At 35.0% G+C, this 23,879-nt stretch overlaps 1 protein-coding gene across 1 annotated transcript; it reads left to right on the top strand.

Moving 5' to 3' along the window:
• Positions 1-10,094: 10,094 nt before the first annotated feature.
• LOC149412296 (uncharacterized) lies at positions 10,095-20,539 on the top strand. Its single transcript, XM_089646139.1, has 5 exons — positions 10,095-10,245; positions 12,574-12,712; positions 12,795-12,932; positions 13,021-13,182; positions 15,432-20,539. The coding sequence occupies exons 2-5, from the start codon at positions 12,574-12,576 to the stop codon at positions 15,452-15,454; spliced, it is 462 nt and encodes a 153-aa protein (XP_089502265.1). The 5' UTR covers positions 10,095-10,245; the 3' UTR covers positions 15,455-20,539.
• The last annotated feature ends 3,340 nt before the right edge of the window (positions 20,540-23,879 follow it).

Here is a 23,879-nt window from a genome sequence, read left to right as displayed (position 1 = left end):
TGGAATGAACTGCCACATGATTTAAGAATGATTACAGACTCGACAGAGCTCAGAGATAAACTTAAAACGTACCTTTTTAGACAGTCATATCAATAAAGACAAAAACTTTTCCCCTTCACAGTCCGCGACTGTAAATAACTAAATGTGTAAAAAAGTAAATAGTTTTTGTAAGTTTAGTAAGCTTTTTAAGGTCATTTCATCAAAATTCTCCAGTCTTGAAGAGTCCTTCAAATAAATGTAAAATCATTAGTAATGGAGGGTAAAATAGAAAAGGGTAAAATCAATGTCTCCTCAGAATATACCAGACGCCTGAGGAGTTAAATCAGTATGAAGATAAATATGGTATCAAGATATATTTTTAAAAAATGTTAAAAATTAACCCTTCCCGGTGCAAAATACAAATATTGAAGAACCTAAAAATTAGACAAGATCAACTTTTTATTTTTTTTTGGAATGTAATATATTATTGTACAAGAAGATAATCAAATAACGGTCACAACAACGAATCTATCAAAGATTTATTGTCTTGCCCGAACAGCTTCTTAACCACTCGACCATTGGAACCACAGACGATAATGGCGAGGGGTAAAATCAACTGTTGAAGAACGCAGGGGGTAAGGCTGACTGTGATTCGTCAATAAATCAATCTGACAGTAAATAGGCATCTCACATTATAATATCACCATTTAGTTCTTAAAAGTAAAATCTGCTTTTGAATGAATAGACATTTTTACATGGGAGCGCAAATTACTCGCCACGTTATGAACTAATTTGCGAAGTCCAAATTCGGCAAAGTAAGGCAGCTTCTATTTTCAGAGTCGTAGTTAGTTTCAGAGTATTTAGTTAAGACACTTTTACAAATGTTTCATAATTTACTTACCCCAGTAAACAACGATAAGCACACTGGAGAATCGCTACATTGTGATGTGATAGTATATGTTTCTAAAACTGATCCATATAATACGGTGTGAATAAGCTTAAAATAAAGTAAAATAATGCTTACTTATGGAATGTAATACGACAATTGGGTTTATTCTCTTTTTCACATCTATTTTTACAAGTTTTCATATCACAAGTCAACATTTTGCAGTGTTATTTCGTAAAATGAACCGATGATGCCTCGACCATAGTTCGCACAAGAATGATGACGTCATGTTTTCAAATTTCACTTGAGGCCATACGCGAGCACAGCCGGCTCCAATGGAACCGGTTTGGGGAGTGGGGATAATACGCTTTTAATCACTTAGGGCAGGTCTACTAATATTCATATGTCTATGATTGGAACCTAATTAGTAAACATCATATTTGTCGATCTCATATTTCAAATTCAGAATCAATATCATCTTGCAACTAACTTTTCCCTTATTTTTGGCAGATCCCTTTCCAAATGATCACAAAATTCTAATGAATTGTTTTGTAAACTAGATAGTGTCTCAGATAAACATTTCAGATTTTCATTTCTATGGGATACATATTGACTTTTTCTAAAAGTCTAAAAAGTATTCATATATTAATGTCCCGGTAAGAACATGGGTTCGATTCCTATTTGTGACCGTTATTTTCTGTGTCTTTTTGATTATCTTCTTCTTCAACTCTAAAAATTACTGTTCACAAATTTCAGAAAGGTTAATAATTACTCTCATCGCACTTCACGCAAAACTACTACACCATGTACAGGAGGTATAGTACGGTTTCCGTGGATACTAATCAGACATACAAGCGCTGCATTGCCACCCTACACTCTCGGTGACATATTTATCGGATAAGAAATAAGGCGTATATATAAGGCGTGAATGGTAGATAAAGCAAGGACGTCCGATGAAAACGTAGCACGATCCAGTCAACCAAATAATTTATTGATAAAAATAGATTTTTCATAGTAAAACGAAATTGTTCATTTTTTAACCGTATTTTCCCAAGTTTTTATCCATAAATTACATTTGCTTTCATAATCGAAGTAATAAGGCTTGTAATTAAATACTAGTTTACATTGTCGTTAAAACTTCCGCTTTCTAAAATCGTCAAAATTCAAAATGTTTTCAGTTTTAAAATTTAATTGTAAGAAGAAAGATCCTCTGTCGTCTACAACAAAAAATGTAAATTTCCAGCAATTTTTTGTTATTCTCATATCGTCGGCCTACTGGCAAAGTCCACTAAGTCACTATAACACAATCCTGAGATAATCGCATTTTAATATTTAGCGAATTTGGAAAGGCTACAAGTGGATGAATATCTCTTAAAGATATATTTTTTAATATTTTACAATTTAGATTAAACTCTTAAGTACCTTATCAATACACAATATTAGTTGAAAGCAATAACAGCAACCTTTAATTAAAGATTTACAAAAAAATGAGCCGGACTTAGTGGTTTTTACCGGTCAATAATGACTTAGTGTGCTTTGCTTGTTAAGATTATTGTCAAATTGTTGACTGTAATGCTGCAAAATAGCTTTAAGATTATTTAATTATAATATTTAATTATTAAATACCAATTATTATTTCTTATAATAATTTCTAAATAAGACTAAAGTTTTTTTTACTTAGTTTTTTTATTAAAATATTAATAATTACAAATTAATGTTGGTTCCTACTGAAATACAGATATTGAAAGCTACAAAAGAAATATTTATGATAATAATAATCACATAAAAGATATTATGACGAATATCAGAAATAAACAATGTGTGTGTTTAGATGAAATAAAAAAGATTATAAAAACATTAATCAACGTAAAAATAAGCAATGTTTAGTAGAAGTAAATATGAAAACCAAGAATGCAATACAAATTTTAATATTTTTTATTACAAATAAAAATAATAATAATTACCAATCATTATTGGTGTTTACTGAAAGACACATTCATAAAATTTTATAATAATAAAAAAGGCTTTTAAGGGATGCGTATACGTGTAGACATGTAGGTACGGTACACTCTACTCATCTTCAGGATCGGAATCAGAAAAGCTGGGCTCGGGAGCTACATTTTTGATGCTACTTAAACATGGTATATTTTCATATCAGTTATGTAAAGCTGGTGGAATAATATTGGTCTTACATAGTTTTAACAGGTCATTCTTTTTTGAGACTGATATTGGAATGGGCTTTGTATAAAGCTTTGGTATAATAACATTGCTTTGCTCTTCGATCCGTGCACGTGTTATTTTATTTCTGATTGGTCGTGAAAGGGAGGCAACGGAAATCCTCTTGTAGTCACTGGAATAGTCATACCGATATTCTATAATGTTTGGTTTTTTTTTTTGATATCGGAAGCATTTAACTTTTAGCCATTTGAAAATGTTGGAATCCTCATCAACCTTCTTATTTTTTATTGTCATTTCAACCAACTTTTTCAGATCTAAAAAATCTGTAAATAAAACTTCTTTAGTTTCATGTGGAGGCTTTTTATTTTTTGGTTTGTAAGATCGAGACATTTTAAAAACGTTGATCCATTCGTGCACACTAAAGATATCCAAATGTTATATTTTGTTTTCAATTGCACTATGCATTGAGTCTACTTCCATAAATGAATGACCGCTTTCAAGAAATTTTTGTTCCATAACACACATGGAAGTGTTTTGGACGAAATGCAGGAACAGCGAGGAAATTTGTATATTTCTTTTTTGTCCACCACAAGCATATGAAAATATGGATACTTCAGTGATTTGCGGTGGGAGTTGTTTTAAATAAAGGGCCATGCATGCTCCAATTTCACAACTACCCTTTTCCCGTTATTTCCTGTCCAAAGGTAACAGAGACCCTTATTTGGAGGTGCCGCTTGATAGATTATAAAATTATATAAATTTAACTTCCGCAAATAATAAAGTAAGCTCACTTGGGAGGAAGGTAATTGCAAAACACTTTGCAAGTCACATGTTATAGACATGAAAGTAGAATCCTCAATAGCTCTTTTCTTATCTTCGTCTTTGGCTGTCATGGATGCAGATTTTCGGTTTTGGTGTTGTTGATAGTTATCTTCAAGGGTTTCCTTTTCTGGGGCACCGGTCTTGTTGTATACTGTACAGGTGACGTATTGATCTTTCTTTGGTTTAAAGAAGGACAAGTTATAGTTCTGGCAAAATATTCTTCGGTAAGTTATAAGACTAACAGGATTGTCATCGCCGTCTTCTGTACACTTCCCTTCATACAGCGCTTGCATTTTTGCAATGGTTAGTTTGGAATCTAAATATTGCCGATTATAATGTCTGACTTAATGTGTTTTGCTTGCCAATAATATCGGATTTATGACTTAGTGTGAATTTAAAAACATGTTTAAATCGAAAACGATTAAATATACGACTTAATGGAGTATGCCAGTCGAAAGAGGACGATTTTTTACATAAGACCTCATACTTATGTCATTTCATGAAAAAACGGGACTTAGTGGACTTTGCCGCCAAGCCGACAATATTTTCTATAGAAAATATTTGTAGTTTTTTTATGAACCAATTGAAAAGCCAGCAAGAAGAATGGATAACTGGTGACGAAAGAAGACGAATAATTGAGATTACATATAATATTGTTTAATTTTTTAAGGAAGCGTACATTTTATTTCGTGAATGAGATGGAATCATCATCACAAAATACTATTTAATCAAATTTTTCTGAGCAGACTCGAGGAAGCTCCAGTTTATTCACTAGTGAGATTTGTTGTAGTACTTTTTCAACCATCCAGCAATGAGTAGATAATCCCACAATATTAGCAGAAGCCGGTGAAGTCCATGATAGAACTTACGACTTACGACCGATTTACTTCTGCTGTAATTGATTACAAGAAACCATGAAATGTAGAGCTCTTTGTCTGTTGTCTTGAAGATTCATTTCCCTAGAAAGACTCGAGACGCAGATTTTGATACCACAAATACGTTTGAACGCCGGCAAAACCAGGCTTCTAAGACTTGTTGCAATCATTTTTTTAATGGAAAAGGTTTTGGATCTTCGCTACTAGCGATATTGAAAGGATTTTCTTTTGAATGGATTGAGTGAATTGAAAACATTAATAGGCAATGTATTGCACTCAATCATGTTCATTCATATTAGGCCACTGAAGAAATTTGTCATTTCTGAAAATTATTAACTATCAACTTTGTGGTAAAAGATTTATATTGATAACCCAATTACCTACTCATGAAAAGTTTTGTCCCTACCTGCCTACAGAAAGATAGGCTTGTCTATATATAGGGGGAGGTCCTACAGTACCGGCCGGCCTCTAGTACCAGCCAGTTACAATTTCCGAGATTCTACAACAGATGGCTCTGAGACAGTTCATGCAATACACGCAGTATGGTATCACATGAAGATGCCCCGCTCGGCGGCGACAAGTTTCAACTAGCTTCTTGTCAGTGTTAAGATATCTGTTGGGAGGAGCGGATGTTCGCCGCACGATTAAAGTTCGGTGTGTTATTTCTATAGTTTTGAGGACGACTTCTAAAAAAGTCAAACTTGGTATGTATTGAGTGTTTATATAGCTATTATAAAATACATTTAAAATAAATCTTTATTCGCACAGTGTCACGCTATGTCGAAATAATATTTTACTCCGTTCCCTGCAGTACCGGCCACAAAATTGTCCTCCAGTACTGGCCACTATTTAAATTAATGTTTGTGTGATTAATTTTGCTTTTAGGTACACAAAGATGCCAGACCAGGAAGATATTAGTCAGACGAAGAAGAAAAAGGGGACCTGGCATCCTAACAATTTGCGAAAAGCCGTGGAAAAGGTGCTGAGTAAATGAATATGCTGGAACAGAAAAAGGCAGATAAAATGTGTGCTGAATCAGTTAGGCGAGGCAAGCGTTTGCTTTCAGGAAAAGATGTTACCAAAAATAGTACAAAAAACAAAAAAAAAATGTCAACAGTCTCCCAATACAATAACTCAAGAAGATACAGTCTGCCCATTGTGTCTAGAGTCTCATGACGAAGACTGGATTCAATGCGGAAATTGTAAGATCTGGATACACGAGGCCTGCGCCAACGTTTCAGAGACTTCAGCTATATATATTTGCGATTATTGTCTTGGATAAATATAATGTTTCATTTTTTTGCTATTATTTTTTATGTTTAGCGATTATTACCTTGGATAAATATTGAATTTTGTAACGTCAAAGAATTGTGCAAGTTTGGATTGTCACGGTAGTGCCTGATTATTGTTTTGTTGAGAGTTTTTCGGGTGGCTGCCCTGCGATCGGTTTGAGGGGCGAGCAAAAATTACGCGGGTAGGTAGATTGGGAACAATACGCGGGAGGACGATTCCGCGGTGCGCGTGGCGTTAGGCGAGAAAAAATGGAGATTGAAATTTTGAGAAAAAGATCGCGCGGATACCTTGAACTTATCCTTTGGAGACTTTCCGTTTAAATTTACAAAACACATAACCAACGTTTCGACTCCTGTGTGGGATCGGCCTGTGCTTGTTCGAGTGTTGTGGCTTGAAGAGATGAAAATATACAATCGGTTATTTGGATTAAAAAATGGTTTTATTTGTGAAGCGTAATTCCTTGGAGACTACACTGGATTACCAAGCATGCTGTCGAGGTGACACAAAGATGAATCATCATTGTTCCGTTAAACGTTCAATGGATGCTGTTTAATTGAGGATGGCCTCGCGCACTCCATCAGACGAATCTCTACCCGGCGCAACCTGCTCACCGCTGGCGGACTCTCAAAACACCTTCAGACGTGACAACATGATCAAGGTTCTTCAATGCTTTTACACATTATGTCTTCTTGCCTTAGCCCCATAATAGCCCTGGTGATTGACAAGGGTCCATGCTCATCAGACGCTCATCAGACGCTCATCCGACGCTCATCAGACGTGACATCAGACGTGACAATTTTTAGCTGGCCGGTACTGGAGGCCAATTTTTTAAATGTCGTTTTTTCATGTTCTTACAATTTTATCAATTAAGTTGAATGTTTCTAAATATATCGATATTTTATTATTTCTATTTATAGTAAAAGAGTTCCTTTAAACATTTCATTAGGTATTTTGCACATAAGCGAAAGGATTTTTATTTCATTACAAATAATCCTTAAGGTGACGGTACTAGAGGACCTCCCCCTATACATTGTTTTAAGCTTTCGTTACCTACCTGTACGTACTAATAATGCGTGCCCTAAAGTTAAATTTATCAACCTTGCAGGCTTCTGACGTCGGAGAATTTGTGTGTATTTCAAAAGTAATGAAATAATTAAACATTTATTATTAGATATACATTTGATTATTAAATATAAAAGTCGTAACAATGGCTCGCCTTTCGTTTGTTACAGGTGTACATATTAATTATTATGTGATTAACTACTATAATAATAATAATGATTGGATTATTTTTATAGCGCCGTTTTCGTGAGAAAATCACGTCAAGGGCGCTTAACAACTTAATTTATGCATTTAATGTATTCTTATCACTTAGACTTACAACTCCGGCCATAAAAAAGCATTAATTCCTTAATGAATATTTAAAATAACACCTCTTATTGTAAAACCCTATATTTAGATGGAAAACAACTCACCATGTAAAATATTCTAACTGATCCACCGGTTCGTCGATGCTATTACAAAACAAGTCCAACAGAATTCAGGTCTAAACTTAAAACTTACCTTTTTAAGCTGTCGTGCCCTTAAATTAAATATACCATTCTTAAGAAAAAGTCCAGTTATATTCAATTTTCCAATTATGTCCTAAATCCTTATCTAAATTTCGCCAACAAACAATTATATAATGTTAATTAAGTGTTAATCTCAAGTGACCTTCCAGGTAAGTATTGTACTGTATATTATCTCCATAAATATTTAAGTAATAACATAGATCACTGAAGAGATATATTTTAAGTTTGTACAGCGCCCTTGAGGTGATTTTGCACAAAAACGGCGCTATACAAGTAATCCATTTTTTTTTTTTTTTATATAATTTATGCTTAATTATTTATTATTATTATTATAAGGGTACGACTTCACTTGCGAACCGAAACCCGAACCGTACCGGGAGAGGAACGAAGCAACTGCAAGCGGCGTTTAGCGACATTTGCGGTTGTTAGTTTCTTTCCCATAAGTTGAGGTTAAGTCCGGCAGTTCGGCTCGCGTATGTATACGTAGCATTATATGTACAATGCATTTGACCAATGAACGTGATGCTGCGTTAGAATGTACGTATATTATTATTTATTTATATTCTGTACAGGCAGATAATATACAGGACAATACTTACCTAGTAGGTCACTTCAGATTAACACTGTTTATTAGAGAAATATATACATTTAGATTATTCAGCTAGTTAGTATACCTGCTTCTTTTGCTACACAAGTTAACTATCCCTGCAGCATATTATAAGCTGAAGTATTTATGGTATATTTTGTTTTTCTTTACAAACCGAAAGAGCTTGTTTTCATAAAAGGCTTTTTAATTTTTTTCTCTCTTTTAGAATTCTTATCGTGACCTCTATATTAGTTATTCGGTCTGCCCGGGGAGCTCTTAACATGCAACGCTATATCCTACCCAGCATAAAAAACGTTGATTAAAACACTTACCTACCTTCATATTGCATATAAAGGTAGTGCTAACTAATTGGTAGTAGGAGGGTAGGTTTTATAATTTATTACCTCTACAGATTGCTGGGCGCGTCGGGCAGTGGCGTTGCAACAAATTTATATTTCACAGGGCTAGCGCGTTTTTCACGAGCTGCACGAATATTACGCCTAATTAAGATGTTTGTATTCGGAAAGCGTTCACAAGTTTATACTCAGCAGCAAAGCGTGCTGCCGGTTAAATAAGAATCTTTAAATCAGGTTTTTACTGTTTTTTTCAGTGCCTATTTAAAGTGCTCTTTATTTCATCACTCTCTTGATCATATTGATAAGCTAATGCTCGTATTAAACGTGTAATGTTATCCGTTTAAAAAAATAATACGATATGTCTCTGTAAGAGAATTAGTTCTCAATTGCAGAATTATTTTCACTTGGAGACGGTAGCGCAAGTTGTTATGCAACACCTTTTAAGTAAATAATTTTGAATTCTTATCGTTGGAAAGCACGAAATATTATTTATACTCAACGCCATGCTTAAAATTTAAAATAGAAAGAGTGCAATTACTCACAATTTTTTTTTAAATAATTTTATTTCATAAACATATGTAGGTAATATTTCATTATTTAGCAATTAATTTCTCTCCGCCATCCATTTTAAATTATTAAGTAGAAATGTGAAAAATAATATTAAAATCTTTAAAAGAAACCAGCAGCGACATGTGTTCATAATACATCGTCGTAATTATTTGAGAAGGGCTTGCGCCTACAAATACTATTTTTTAATTTTGATTGGTGTGCGTAGATCACTTGAGTTAACGCCATTATAACTGAAATCATCTGCGTAATATAATTGTAAGCGATTTGTAGCGCAATAACGCTATTAAGGAGATTACAGAACATTTATATCTCATCACGATCGTAAGCCACGATGGTATCTCACTTGGTCTGGCGACCAGTAATTTATTGCTGTGGACCATAGATGCTGTTGACTAGATTCACTAGATGCGTAGGACATCATCCAGGGGAAACATTGTAAACATTATCCCATACCCAGCAGCGGAGACATTCCTGCTTGCGCGGGAGCACAAAGCGGAGCTGGAAGGCAACAGTTGCATTTGCTGCCAAATCTTTAACGCTAGTCGAAAATACTTCTCTGGCGCTCTTCCGAACGGAGAGATAACGCGCCCTTTCATAGAGCTCCCGTTCCTTTGATTTATCTCGACTCGGACGGGTTTAATAAGAGACGCAGCCGCGCCAGCATCACACCCCGCCCCGACTTGGACAAAACACAAAGAAAATCATACCCGAATAAAAAAGAACACAACAAAGATGTATACATTTGGATGGCTTTGTGTGCAAATCTTTTGTTCCTTTTGACAAGAATGTAAAGTTTCTTCGGGCTGCTCCTATCCCGGTTATCATAGAGGAGAACTCGTACCCCACCTGCGCAGCATCAGGCTGTATTGAAGCGTAACGCAACTTAGTAAAAAGGCGTTTTGAAGAGTGTGTATTCGGTTCGGGTTGTGCAGGATTGGTGTGCGCTGTTGTGGCCGTGCCCAGCACTGCCTAGGCGCAGTGCGAGTGAGCGCCGGGGATCCGGGCCTGCTCGGCGCAGATCAATATGGTGCCTGCGCTCTCCAGCCAGCTCCAGTAGGACATTCGCGCCCAGCCGGGAAGGACTCCCAAGCCACTGCCGTACCCGAGCCGACACTTCACAGGAACAAAGGTAAGTCACTTCCAACAAACATTTCTAACCCGAAATTGAAACGCCCTGTTGGAATCGGAAAGCATTATTTTAATTTTACACTGCTCTGCTTATTTTTGTTGAATTTGCGATTGCTCTAATCTCGGGTCTTCAATAATATTTCTCGATTATTTGTTCTGCTGACGTTCGCTTCCAAATAATAATTAATTGCCGCGACATTTGAATGATAATGACATGTAATTATAGTGTTTACAGTCTCTATGTTTTCGTTTTTAGGGCGGTGATAATGAATTATTGTGTGATTTTAATGTGTATGTTTATGTGCGTCTAACTTCAGTGTGCGTCGGTTTCCGCCCGGCTTTGTGAAGTGCTAGTGTGATAAAAGTGAGTTTAAATTAAAATTGACAGATGATGCTAGTGCTGGATACAATGAACCTAGATAAATGAATATAAATGGATGACTGTTTGACGGTCGCCATTTTAGCCCGATCCCTGAATTCTCTTTTCTCCTGGGACATCAATCATATCTACATACAGTACTTACGTGATATTCCGTGCAGTGTTTTATCTACCTGTACCTGCCCTGTGCTGTGGGCTACTGCCTTTTGACTACTACTGCTGGCGGACCTATCAAGCAACAAACACTGGGAATCCCTGTTTTAGCGCACAAAGTACCTATTAATAGTATATATTATTTCTCCATTACTTACCTTCCTAGTTTGCGAGGTAAAAATTTGTTTTTATAAAGTGATCTTGCTGTACAATATTGGCATCTTTTTACCATGTAAACAAAGCTGCAAATGCGATTTTAAAAAAATGTTGATAAAATCAAAGAGTAAATCTAGGAGTAAATTTTATTCTTTGTCTTATGGCGTAGTGCTATTGCAAAGCGTGGCATACTCTGATTTGTATTCATTTTGCTGTGCGATGCAATGTTTTTCAGCCTTCTGAGCGACACTAAAACTCTGATTAGACGTGATGATATGTATCAATCTCAGTAATAAATAATCTTATAATTTGAATAGCGCTTATTGTGAAAAATCACTTCAAGGGCGCTGTGCGTAACTAAAAACCGTCCGTAAATCTTTGACTATCGATCTGCCAAATTAAATTCCTGGGCGCACAACTCTCCGTAAATATTATTCGACGTATATTATTTCTTCCTTCGTTGAAAAGCTTATTTATTTATTCAGAGTTAATTATGTTCCAACGATTCCAGCAGCTGCAGTAGTTCCCTTTTTGTTGGTATTTTGCGCTCGGTGAATAAATTACCTAAATGGGCCAAATATTTTGTTGACGCACTCGAATAAGACGTACGAGTATTTCAGTTGTACGGAATAATTTAGCATTCCAGCGACCCTGTATCCTCATCATTACCCCCTCATCCTCATCAATATTTGATTTTCCACCAACTTTAATATTGCGTTATGAAAACATTTATTGTTATTGTTTTATAGCGATGTTTGTGTTATTGTTTCCTTGCTTTTTATAACACATATTTGTATGCCTAATGAATAACAGGTGTCATGAATTTTCAAATTTTACTGTGTATATCTAGAAAACTTTTTTACTGTGGTGGAAAGCAACAATTTCATTTGGAATTATCAAACCACAAAAAATGTTATCACTATGTTTGACCGCATTCTTTCAACTTGTAATCCCTAAACTGAGCGATTTTATTCTAAAAACATAAAATAATAAAGATTATTAAAAATAAATAATAATCCATTCATTAATATGAGCGATGATATTCATATTAACGGCAAAATGAGAAAGTATGGCAGCATCTTTTTGTTGTATTTTTTTTATTCTTTTGATTTGGATATCCAAATTAGAATGAATTCCGAAAGCGGCTTAAGTTTAAAAGTTCCAAGAAACATTTTTTGTAAATGTAACATGATATTTTATTTCGTTATGGCGGTGCAACCATGAACCGCGCGGCAACCATGAACCGTGAAGTGGTGCACGTGTGGCTACAGTTAGCTTAAACACCATCTGAACACCAAAATATAGACCGAATGTAAAAGCTCTATTTTTTAAGGTAGCAGGATTATTGGTGTCTGCTTATTATTGCGCCTGTTGGTACAAGCCATTAATGATCCCACCATGAGCGGGAGATCTATTTTCCAAACCAAATGTGCCACATTTTTCAAAATGCATGTCACCGATTTACATCACTAAATAGTATTCAGTGAAAACATTTATTGTCCTCTTTTAACTTATTTCACGTTCCGGCAATCTGTTTTATATTCAGTAAAACATCTTTCAGTCTTCAATCAACTGAAAAACGTTTTAACGATGCTAATATAAAAAATTTCTACTCTGTATTGAGAATGTGATTTTTTGCAGATGAAGAATTGGTTAGCGTTATCGTTGCTGGTGATGTCCATACTCGTCCTAGCTACTGCCCAGAGTGCCCAGGGCGAGGTCTGGGAAGAGAACGAGAAAGAGGTCCTTGTTCGCAATGAAAGAGGCGTCAACACCAAGAGTAAGAAAGAGATCAATCAATGTTTGCATATGCTTGTAATTAACATCTATCTATGTTAATGTATCGTTGTTTTGTCATTTAGATACCTGCCGATACGTCAAGGGTCCCTGGACCGAGTGCGACTTCAAGACCAACACCCGCTCTCGTTCGCTCACCCTGAAGAAAGGAGATCCAACTTGCGAGCAAACCAAGACCATCCAAAAGAAGTGCAAGAAGCGTGGTGAATATCTCATAACTCTTCTTATGAAATAATATATTACATGATTAAGTGTTATTTTTACGTGGTTAATTTTTTGTTATTGTTGTAGGGTGCCGGTACGAAAAGTCAGCGTGGAGCCAGTGCAAGGAGAATGGCGAGATGACGAGAACTGATACCCTTAAGGATAACAGTGACGCCGGGTGCGAGCCGAATCGCCAGATTACTAAAAAGTGCAACCGAAACAAGGGTGCCAAGGGAGGGAAGGATAAAGGTAGGATTTAGTTAACAGTTTTCTTTCCCTTTTGCATTTAGGAAATTAATTGAGATTTCACTGAAGGAATGGTCACCTCAATGGTTGGAATCGATATATAACTGGGTGGTATAAAGATATACATATATAGTAAAAGGAAGATATAGAAACTTCTTGTGGAATGGAGCCATTGAATATTGAATGGCGAGGGGATATCAACTGAATTAACTGAATGGAATGGAGATAACTGAATAAAACGAAGACTTCAATCGTTGTAATGGAATGCCTATGTAGAAACTGGTAGGAATAGATATTCCACTGGATCAAATGGAGGAAGAAATGATGGCTCCACTGGATGTATGGATCGAAATACAAAGAAAAATAGTTGGAATGGAGTCCTAGCCCTCTGAAAGGGAGTAAGATATTACTGGGTGGAATTGACATACCTGGAAACTAGGTGATTCGTGAAGAGAAGATTATACTGGATGAGATATATACAAAACCGGATAAAATTATGATTACGGTGGAATAGATGTTGCACTGAATCAAATGGAGACATCTTGAAAACGGACGAAATGAATATTCTTTGGATTTATGAAATACTTAGATACTAGTTGGAATAGAGTCTTAGGACGGGATGTTTCGGAGAATTTGAACAATTCATCAAATTTTAAAGTTCATTTTCGGGTTCTGTGAAAGATTTTTTCAAGTTTTGTTGTTATTTCAGTTCTGTCAAGCAACTAGTCTGTAATGATATAATAACAGAACTTGAATAGGACTTCCACAGAACCCGAAAATGAACGTTGAAATTTGATGAATTGTTCAAATTCTCCGAAACAACCCGTCCTTAGTCCTCTGGATGGGATAACGATATCACTGGGAGGAATCGACATACCTGGAAACTATGTTATTCTTGAAAAGATGATTCTACTGGATGCGATATCTACAAAACTGTGCCGTGTAAATTGACTATTATTATAAAATACAAAGTTGCACTTACATACTGAAACGTCAACATTTCCATTATGCACGGTGCCCAGAAATTTGTAGGTAAAACAAACATGAAAGTGGTGAATCTGCATAACATTTGGAGTTGATTTTTGGATTAAAATGTTTTGATTTGAGCTTTGGTATTCGAGTAAATCGAGAGATGTAGAGATTTTTTTAGGTAAATTTTGAAAAATATATGTCGCTAGGGGGTTAATATAAGCTGTTTAAATTCTTTTAAAATACGTTGAAGTTTAATTGAAATTTAATTGCAAAAAAATGGAGAAAAAAAAATAAAAAAGGAAATAAATAGTTTTTTGGGTTCTCTAGAATCTAGATGATGCAGATTCACCATTTTTCGAGCTTGTAATACGAGTGTCTGAAAACAATTGCTTGTTGTTTTTTGCATTAAATCATGAGTTCTACATACATACTCGTAAATTCATGCATATTGTGTTTTTGCTTAGCTTGCCTTAACTCAAATTATATACAAAACCAATAAATTACTTTAAAAATAAATAATTGATCCTAATAATACTTATTTTTGGTAATATTACCCAAACAAACACCGCCTCAGTGAGAACCCATTACTTACATTTGCTTTAAATATTTACCTATATATTATACTTACATGTTCCTACTTATGTAGGAATATTTAAGTGCATAATATATTGTGCACACCTATATAAAAATGTCTTTTAAAAAATAATGTGAAAAAAATAAAAACAATTCATGGATTATGGAAATTCTCTTAATGTAATGAAAATACCTAGAAACTGAATTTAATAATAAATTCTGATCAAGATTTTTAGTATTTTAGAAAACTTTTGTTCGTATGTTCAAATATAGCATAATGTTGATTTGATCAAACAGTTTACTATCGATATTCTACATTGAAGAAATAACAATACCCACAAATAACAATTCTATTTGCATTTCTTTGATAGCTATTTGACATGGTAAAGTCGCGTGGAAGTGACAGACACCCGATGAACTCAGACCCCAAAAAGTGCGTACGCGTCTGTATGTGGAATAACTGATTTATTTTCAGCTACAAACAAAGTTGGGGCAACACGTAAATATTTAGAACCAGTCTGAAGATGTTTTGGGTTAAAATATCCCTTACTCAATTATGTATTACAAATCATCCTAAAATGCAAAACTCTCTATTTTAGAGACGACTCGCCAATAGCCACCATGAAGCGTGTATTAAATTTTTACTAATCTTCAAAATTATTTCATTGTGTTTCTTTGTTTTTGACAACTGTTTTTTTTTCTTTCAGGGACGCGCCGCAATCGCCAGTAAAGTCAAAACATTTCATTTTTCCGGTTGCTTTTAGGCTAAGATTTTAAAAACATAAATGTTATTAGTTAAGACGTAGTTGATTTAATTAAAATTATAACCTCTCATAGTATGATGACTTAAGATATGTGGATATATTTTAATTTGACTGCACGCCTCATCGCCAAAAGTAACTTCGGGTCGCTACGTGTCCTAATAATGGTAGGCATCACTTGGATCAGAGCTCTGGTGCTCGCGCTGGCAGACCATCAGACCCTGCTGGGACTGTTGGGTCTATGCCCGTGGACAGGGGCACTTCGGGTTGCTACCAGTGGTACTCAAATCATTTCGTTTTACGTTAGTTCAATCACAGGATTTCTCCGTGAAGTATAGAGAAGCAAAAAAATTGTACTTACCTTGTATATCTCGTTTCCTCACATTTTTTATTATTTTATTACTTCAAAGATTACAATAATCTTCAACTTATTCGGAATTTCTTCGTGAAATTGAACAAAAAAAATTCAATAAAATGTTAACTTTGCAGTAACGCGTATAATTCATTACAATTTGACGACAAAGGAGTCCCATTAACCAAAAACCCGCAAAAGAGCAACATTATCAAACTTACGCACCAAAGTGCATTTTCTAGGATATGGATAAGTGAGCGTTGAATTCGGTGTCCCAAGGATGGGAGGCATCCCTCGGATCAGAGGTCTGTCATCGCATATTGAGTCCGTTGGCTATTGTCCACGCTCATGGTCAGGGGAAAGTCAAGTTTGAAATATATTGATTACTTATGCGAGTGAAAACAATTTGTCGGTATTTTTTGAGTGAAGATTAAAATTAAAAAAAAAAACAGTACTGAAAATTATTGTTCGCGCGTAACCGTTAGATTTTTAAATTTAGACAGATATATAATTTTTTTGAATGTTTTTCAATCTGAATCTTCTGAGCCTCAAAAAGTCAACAGCTGCCACTGCTCCTGTAGTCTATATCGCTCACAATTTAATGCTATCTAAGAATATAATATCTTGACACACCATGTTACTGGGAGCGTGGCCTAGCTAATGGGAATCATGCTTCCGTCGTATTCTAAATGATATTGGTAACACCATGTTAACTCTTTGTTGTAACAACGCAACGATAAAGTCGAGTAGATTTAGCTTTGCAAATTATTGATTAGATTATTTTTGATATTTTTCGGAAGAGGATTAGGATTTCATTTAGTTAGCTCAAAACTTAAGATATTGGCTCGATTCCAGAAAATAGTACATTGAGTACCTATCTTGCTCGGCATTTTGCCGTTCCTTGATTGCGTAGGAGGAAAGACTTAGATTAGAAACAACGTTCTGTAATGGATTAGTGTTTATTTCAAGATCGTCACGTTTTAGGGGGCGTGGCTCGCCAATGATTCAGATGTTGAAAAAAGTGTCACGTGTGACGTTTATTCGTATCTGTTATCAAGATTACATGGGCCTCAACTGCTTTTTACTGCTTTTAAATTTGATTAGAAACGTCACCACCGGGTAAAATATTGAACTTGTATCCATTATTATCTTTGATGAGCATTATTTAAATCACGGAATTTCTGCAAAATCGTAAACTTTAACCCATATTGGATACAAATCAATTGGCAGTATGATGGGAAGAGTGAAATAAATGTTTTCTCGAACATTCTTGTCAATTCCCACAACAGGCATATCAACAGCGTATATGAATATATCGAAAATACTCACATTTTTCGTGATATTTAATCGGCCTCTATTAGTACGCATCTACGATTTAAAAACTGAAAAGCCGAAACCTACATCATAATAAGATTTTAAAGAATGATTAAATGTTTGTATCGTACGTTGCTGACTGTGCTGTGACTTGCACTACAGCCAAGTACCATAAACGTATTTATTGTTTTTGTGTTTAATTCGTAGAACTCCATTTAATTTATTTTTTTTTTATTTAATTAAAATCAAATTTAATAATATAATTATTAAGTTCTGCAAGTGTTTTTTTTGGTTTTTGTTGATGTTACAGCTGTTTCGGCTTTCAAGGCCATTTTCAAACTTTTTCAAACAAAGACAGTTTTAAAATGGCCTTGAAAGCCGAAACAGCTGTAACCATAACAAAAACTAAAAAAATACTTGCAGACTCAATAATTATATTTGATTTTAATTAAATTAAAAAAAAAAACATATACGTCATCAAGATGGTACAAGTAAATTCAAGTTGTAATAACTCCTCGGCCGTATAAAGGATCGCGGCACGCCAATGGTGCAGGGACAGAAATTACATTTTAGAAGATTTATTTTATTATTTGTTATAACAGGGCCGGCCAACCCGCGGCCATTAAAGTTCCTATAATTACACGAAAAATACGAAAATATTTTGTGCATAATAATGCCCGCCTAGAAATCGCAGTTCGACGCGCACCGCTTATCGCGTTCTAATAGTGGAACAAGTTTCGACGAGACATTAGTATGCAGTAGCGCCTCTAATCGTAGCTCTATGTTCAGGACGACTGTCACAATCATCAGGATGCGTCATCCATGGATGCCGTAGGGATAATAAGGAATAGGTTCATTTTCCAGTTACTTTTGGAACCGGTTCCTGATTCTCTTGTTCCAACTGTAACTATTCATATTCACCAAGGCCTAATTTAAATAGTCACATATTCAGATAAATCCAGTTTAAGAGACACATTCTGACTCACAGTGGAGTGGAGAAAAACCACTCTCTCGGGGTTATCAGCCAGTATGAAACTTAAAATAAAACACGGTCCAGTACCTTACAGTATCAATCTATACTTGATCATTATTTGTGGGTAGAGGATCCCGCAATGGATTAGTATCTATTGACCGTTTCGATTAAGGGCGCAGACAAGCTTACGATGCACCGACGGAAAAACCATTCTAGGTGAAATTGTTTCGAGAGTCATCATTTCCATAGGGTTTTAGGCTAGGATTAGTGCCACCATCACTGGCTCCAATGGCTCCTAGGCAACCGGCTTATGCGCAAGATGCGATCTCGTCCATAAAGATGTGAACACGATTTGAGTGAGCTAGGAACTCGGTCAAGATCGAGTGAATTCAGTAACAATGTCGCGAAGATATTTGATTAGCACCTAACCGTCTAGCACAGGTTGCACGCCGAGATTGTTGCCGGGGTTTCCGGACACGATTCAAAGTAGCAGTCTGATGTGTCGGTTAGATTCTTCTCCCTTTTAAGGGGGTGTAGTAGCTAGCTCATTTGAATATTTGTTCAAAACTGTATTGGCAAGAACAATCGCCTTGATGGCAGTAAAGGGGCATTACCGCTTGGGTGACAAATATTGCCGGCTGTGACGAGACACCTGGACCAGTGACAAGTGGCCTGACAGGGTGGAGGTAGTGTGGAGTTTGACGTGACCATTGCGTATGGCCTCTCTTTTAAATAAAACATACTCATTGGGAATGCTTACATTCCGTTTACGAAAGCAACATGATATCCGTTTGTCTTCCATGCTAAGATCAATCGCTTTGACTTTTGATATTCAATTTATTCGTCAACAGAATTTGGGCAGTGTACAATATTCGGACCCTTTAAAACACCCAAGACTTTCGGACGGAGGTTAGCTTGCTTATATTGCTTTAGATAAGAAGGTAGATGGTTGGATAACTTCTTTACGTTACGACAAACTATATTACTGACAATCATCATGGGACTGTCATATATTGTAATTACAAAATATCCTGTGCGCGTGCAGTCAAATAAAAATGTGTAATTTTCTTAAAGAATAAATTATGTTTGAGAATTACTTTTCCGTAGAATTTAGAGTCTACTTACATTCACATCTTCTTATTATTTATCTTTAAAAGTGTCTATTTATTAGTATTAAGAGGTGCAAGAGCGCGGAATAATGATTTTCCGCTGAAATATTTTTAACAGTCTCCTTTATGAAGTTATACTTATGTATACTTTAAAGACTTTCAATTAATCTTTGATATGTGAATTATTTTAAATATCCGAACAATTCGAACTTAAAGAAGAGAATATGTAATTGAATTTTAAGTTATTCATTTTAAACGAAAGAAGTACAGATGTGTTTAAATTCACTCCCTTTGAGAAGTAAATATTTTTAAATTTAAAAGTTTTCTTCTGCTACGTCACATTAACATGAACATCGGAAAAATTCAACTTTGAGAGTGATAGATATAAGAATATCAATAAAATGATTCCGTTTTTTAACTTCTTCTGTGGAATCAACGAATTGTGAATTATTATAAATATCTGACAATTCGACACGAAGAGTGGTAGATTTAAGATATACCAAAAAACCCAATATTATTTTTCCCATTTTCAAAACTTTTATTTATGAAAGCCTGTGAGCGACAAGTGACATGTTATTTAAAATCAAATACAAGGGTAATTTTAGAGAGATTGGAAATCTTTATACACTTTTATTTTTAGTCATTGAAAAAATAATGTCATCTAAGCATCCCAATATGATAAAAGATCCTTTGGGATAAAATTTAAAAAACATTATTTAAAAAGTATTTATTTTGTTTTTTGGGATGAAAACAATGATTAAAAAAACTTCGAATCCTTATTAAACACCTGTTGTATTATCGGATGGAGGGTGGCTTGTTTTTATTGAAAATAACTTATTCTGATTCTGGATTCTCGAAACTCACGTAGGAAATAACCATTGCCCAGAAAACTTTCGTATCATTTGAAAACATCGAAAATAGTGTTCAAATAAGTAAACGAAACTTATTTTGAATACTACTTGCGATATTCAAACTCTCTCAAATTATAAATCACAACCAAAATAACGTTTGATTACAAGTCAAGAAGGCTCTTCAACACATTTTGAATTGAAAGGGAAATTACCGAATTTCTAATAAATACCTTTACAATTATGAACCCTAATATTAAAACTTATCAAGTTATCCATATTTATCAAATATAATAATAAACCATAATCATTAGGATACTATATATCACGGACAGAGACTATCGCCGTAGGACCCGAATAATGGAATGAGTTGTTCTATGGATGAACAGCATTATGTATTATTTATATTGCGTTAACTGTTTGGAATGAACTTAAATAAACATATTATAGGAATAAAATTAGTTTTATTTTTAATGCCTTATATGTATTTTCCCAAACCACAGCATCCACAAATGTATATATATAAATATATTTTAAATTATGTAATATGCTAAGAAAATAACGTAATATGGTCGAGAATACAGCAACAGTATATTTTTCTGAAAGTCTTTTAAAGGATTATACATTGCCAACTGCCAATACAGTAATAAGTTTCAGAAAAGGTTAAAAAATGCAATAGCAAATGATGTAAGTACAAACAAACTACGAGATGTTTAACAAACACAAGGAAAACATTGTTGATATCAAGGAAATACTTATTAACAGGAAAAAAGTCACATTGTCAAGGCAAGTAAGTATAAAGTAGAGACGAGATGAATTAATAAGGTCATTTCTTCATTCAATGTTAAAATTATTCTAATAGTTATATCCTAGTATATTGAATGGTAGCAGAAGTCGGGGACGCCGAGGAAGACATAGCACGATCAAGTGAAAAGTATGGCCATGTCAAGAGTCAGAATAATAGAAGAGCATGTATTTACGAGAGATGGGAAGGCTGACATAGATATAGAATAAGGGTAAATGCAGGGAACGCAGTTGGCGCTAACAAAAAATTGTCCAAACAAGCGAAGTTAGCAGTCCACAACGGAGTGCTGGTACCTACCTTGATGTATGGAAGTGAGGCATGGAACTGGCAAAGAAAGGATGAAAGTATATAAGAACAGGAGTGTAAGGAGGATATATGATGCAAATGCGAATGGTAGCAGAAGTCGGGGACGCCCGAGGAAGACATGGCACGATCGAGTGAATCAGATACTCGATTCGGGCCATGTCAAGAGTCAGAATAATAGAAGAGTATGTATGAGATGAGGTATGAATGTAAATGAGGCAAGAAGTGTGTGCCAAGACCGAGTTGTTTGGCGGTCCGTCCTCTCTGCCTACCCCTGCGGGGAAACGGCGTGATCGTTAGTTAGTTAGTTAGTTAATGTATGAGACGATGTATGGATGTGAATGAGGCAAGGAGTGTTTGCCAAGACCGAGTTGTTTGGCGGTCCGTCCTCTCTGCCTACCCCTGCGGGGAAACGGCGTGATCGTTAGTTAGTTAGTTAGTTAATGTATGAGACGATGTATGGATGTGAATGAGGCAAGGAGTGTTTGCCAAGACCGAGTTGTTTGGCGGTCCGTCCTCTCTGCCTACCCCTGCGGGGAAACGGCTTGATGGTTAGTTAGTTAGTTGATGCAGAGAAGCATTGTACGTTGAATTTTTGTACGATTTATTTACTTCAAACTACCATAATACGGGCATTAGCCTAGTATGGTAGTCGAGAAAATCACCAAATAAATAAAACTACACGTAGGTACCGATTCAACAATGTGACAGTGACAATTCAATACACTATTGAAAAGTGATAGTCTTGAATATTGATGAAATAAATTTAGTTTAAATCGGGTTTGGTTTATATACCTTTTCTTCATCAATTTTAATAACGACTTTGTCACTTTTCAAAAATGTGTTGAATTGCCATTATCCTGGGTTGCCTTGGAATCCAATTCAACAAATAGATTCTTATTAAATACACCATAAAATAATTAGTTCATAATTATTCACTTTAGTACCTACCTTATGGAGCTAGCAAAACGTGTTATTTTGCACCAATCAATCCGAGACTAACTACCTCATACACTTGGAAATAAATTCACCTTATGGGTAAACTTAAAATAATTCATAATCTCCTCGTTCATAGATGGCGATAATTTTATTATTTTAGGAAAGAAACAATTTGTGCAGGTTATCCATTAAAATATTAAGATTAATTATTTGATAGTAATATTAATATTTGGATGATTTATATAGCGCCGTTTTTGTGCAAATCACCTCAAGGGCGCTGTGTTTTATCATAAATACTTTGTCGGTGATTCAATCCAATATTGTATTTGTATGCCTTTTTAAAAGGATTGAGTTTGTGTGTGGAAAAAACTATTTATGCATATTCATATTGCAAAACAAATAATTCGTCTTAATATTTTAAAGTATAACTTTCAAAAATTGTATTTTCATAAAAATAATTAAATTAATCTTTAAACGCGTTTAGTGCATGTTTACCCCATAAGAGATACTATATCATACTTTTGGTAACTGGACAACTCAACACATTAATAAATCAATACATTTATGAAAAGTGCTATAAAGTGATGAAAAAAAAACTAGGTTAAATAGATCAGGTTTATCGGTTGGTTTTTTGACGGTTTTAACAAGTTCATATAATTTATGAAAGATTGCGTTGATTTTCACCGTGTTGAGTTTCGTAGCATAGGTATAATGCACTCAAGTAAAATCTGAAGAAAAAAACTAGGTTAAATAGGTCAGGTTTATCGGTTGGTTTTTTGACGGTTTTAACAAGTTCATATAACTTTTGAAAGATTGCGTTGATTGTCACCGTGTTGAGTTTCGTTGTATATCATGCACTCAAGTAAAATCTTAAAATCGTGTAGAATGGCGTTGATAATTAAAAATAACAAAAACTTCCGTCTTCCATGCAATCTGGATGAAACATTTAACAAATAACTTACAGATTGAATTAACACAAATTTTGCCCCACCTCACTTTACGATATTTTACAAGATAAACAAACAGAGATATTGAAAGAAAAATAAATGTAAATGTAAATGCAGGTGCATTTGTGGAGGACTAAATGCAGTAAACTACATTTCAATTATTAATTTGATAGCAAGTGCATCTGCTACCAACAGGTTTTATTAGTTAAGATTTAAGTTCTTTTCCATCAAGATTATTAATGATTATTAAATTAACTAGATTACCTAAATAATGGCCGGCGTGGTCTAGTGGTATACGCTTTTGACTACAGATCCGAAGGTCGCGGGTTCGAACCCGGCGTGCGCAAATAAATTTTATTTGATTAATTTGTGTTATTTCACAATTAATTAATTTAAAATAATATATAGTATATTTGCGGCACGTTCCAGAGTGGAAGATACTCTCAGTATCGCCCTGGTGTAAGACCACCATTCAGAATTGAAACGTTGCTTGAAATGGCTTTAGCCGTGTTTGGTGACCAGATCTGAATAGCCAGGTACTTCCCCACCTTCCTCTTCCCCATCTCCCTCCCCTCCCCAATACCCTCAGCCTCACAACATACCCCAATTGGGGATGCCATAGTCTCACTGGCTCCAGACGGGAGCAGTTGGGACTCTTGTGCGGTATTACTGTAAAAAAAAAAAAAAAAAATATTAGGGAATATTTAATGTAATCAGTTTACCAATTTTATACAAATTGTAGTATAAGTTGTAATACAATAAATATTACATCTGTCTAAAAAGTAACACCCTGCGGTTCAAAAG

This window comes from Hesperophylax consimilis, chromosome 23 (assembly GCF_061612785.1).
Source record: "Hesperophylax consimilis isolate HC1 chromosome 23, BYU_Hcon_1.0, whole genome shotgun sequence".
Classification (NCBI taxonomy): domain Eukaryota; kingdom Metazoa; phylum Arthropoda; class Insecta; order Trichoptera; family Limnephilidae; genus Hesperophylax; species Hesperophylax consimilis.
This window is presented reverse-complemented; position numbering and strand designations above follow the sequence as displayed.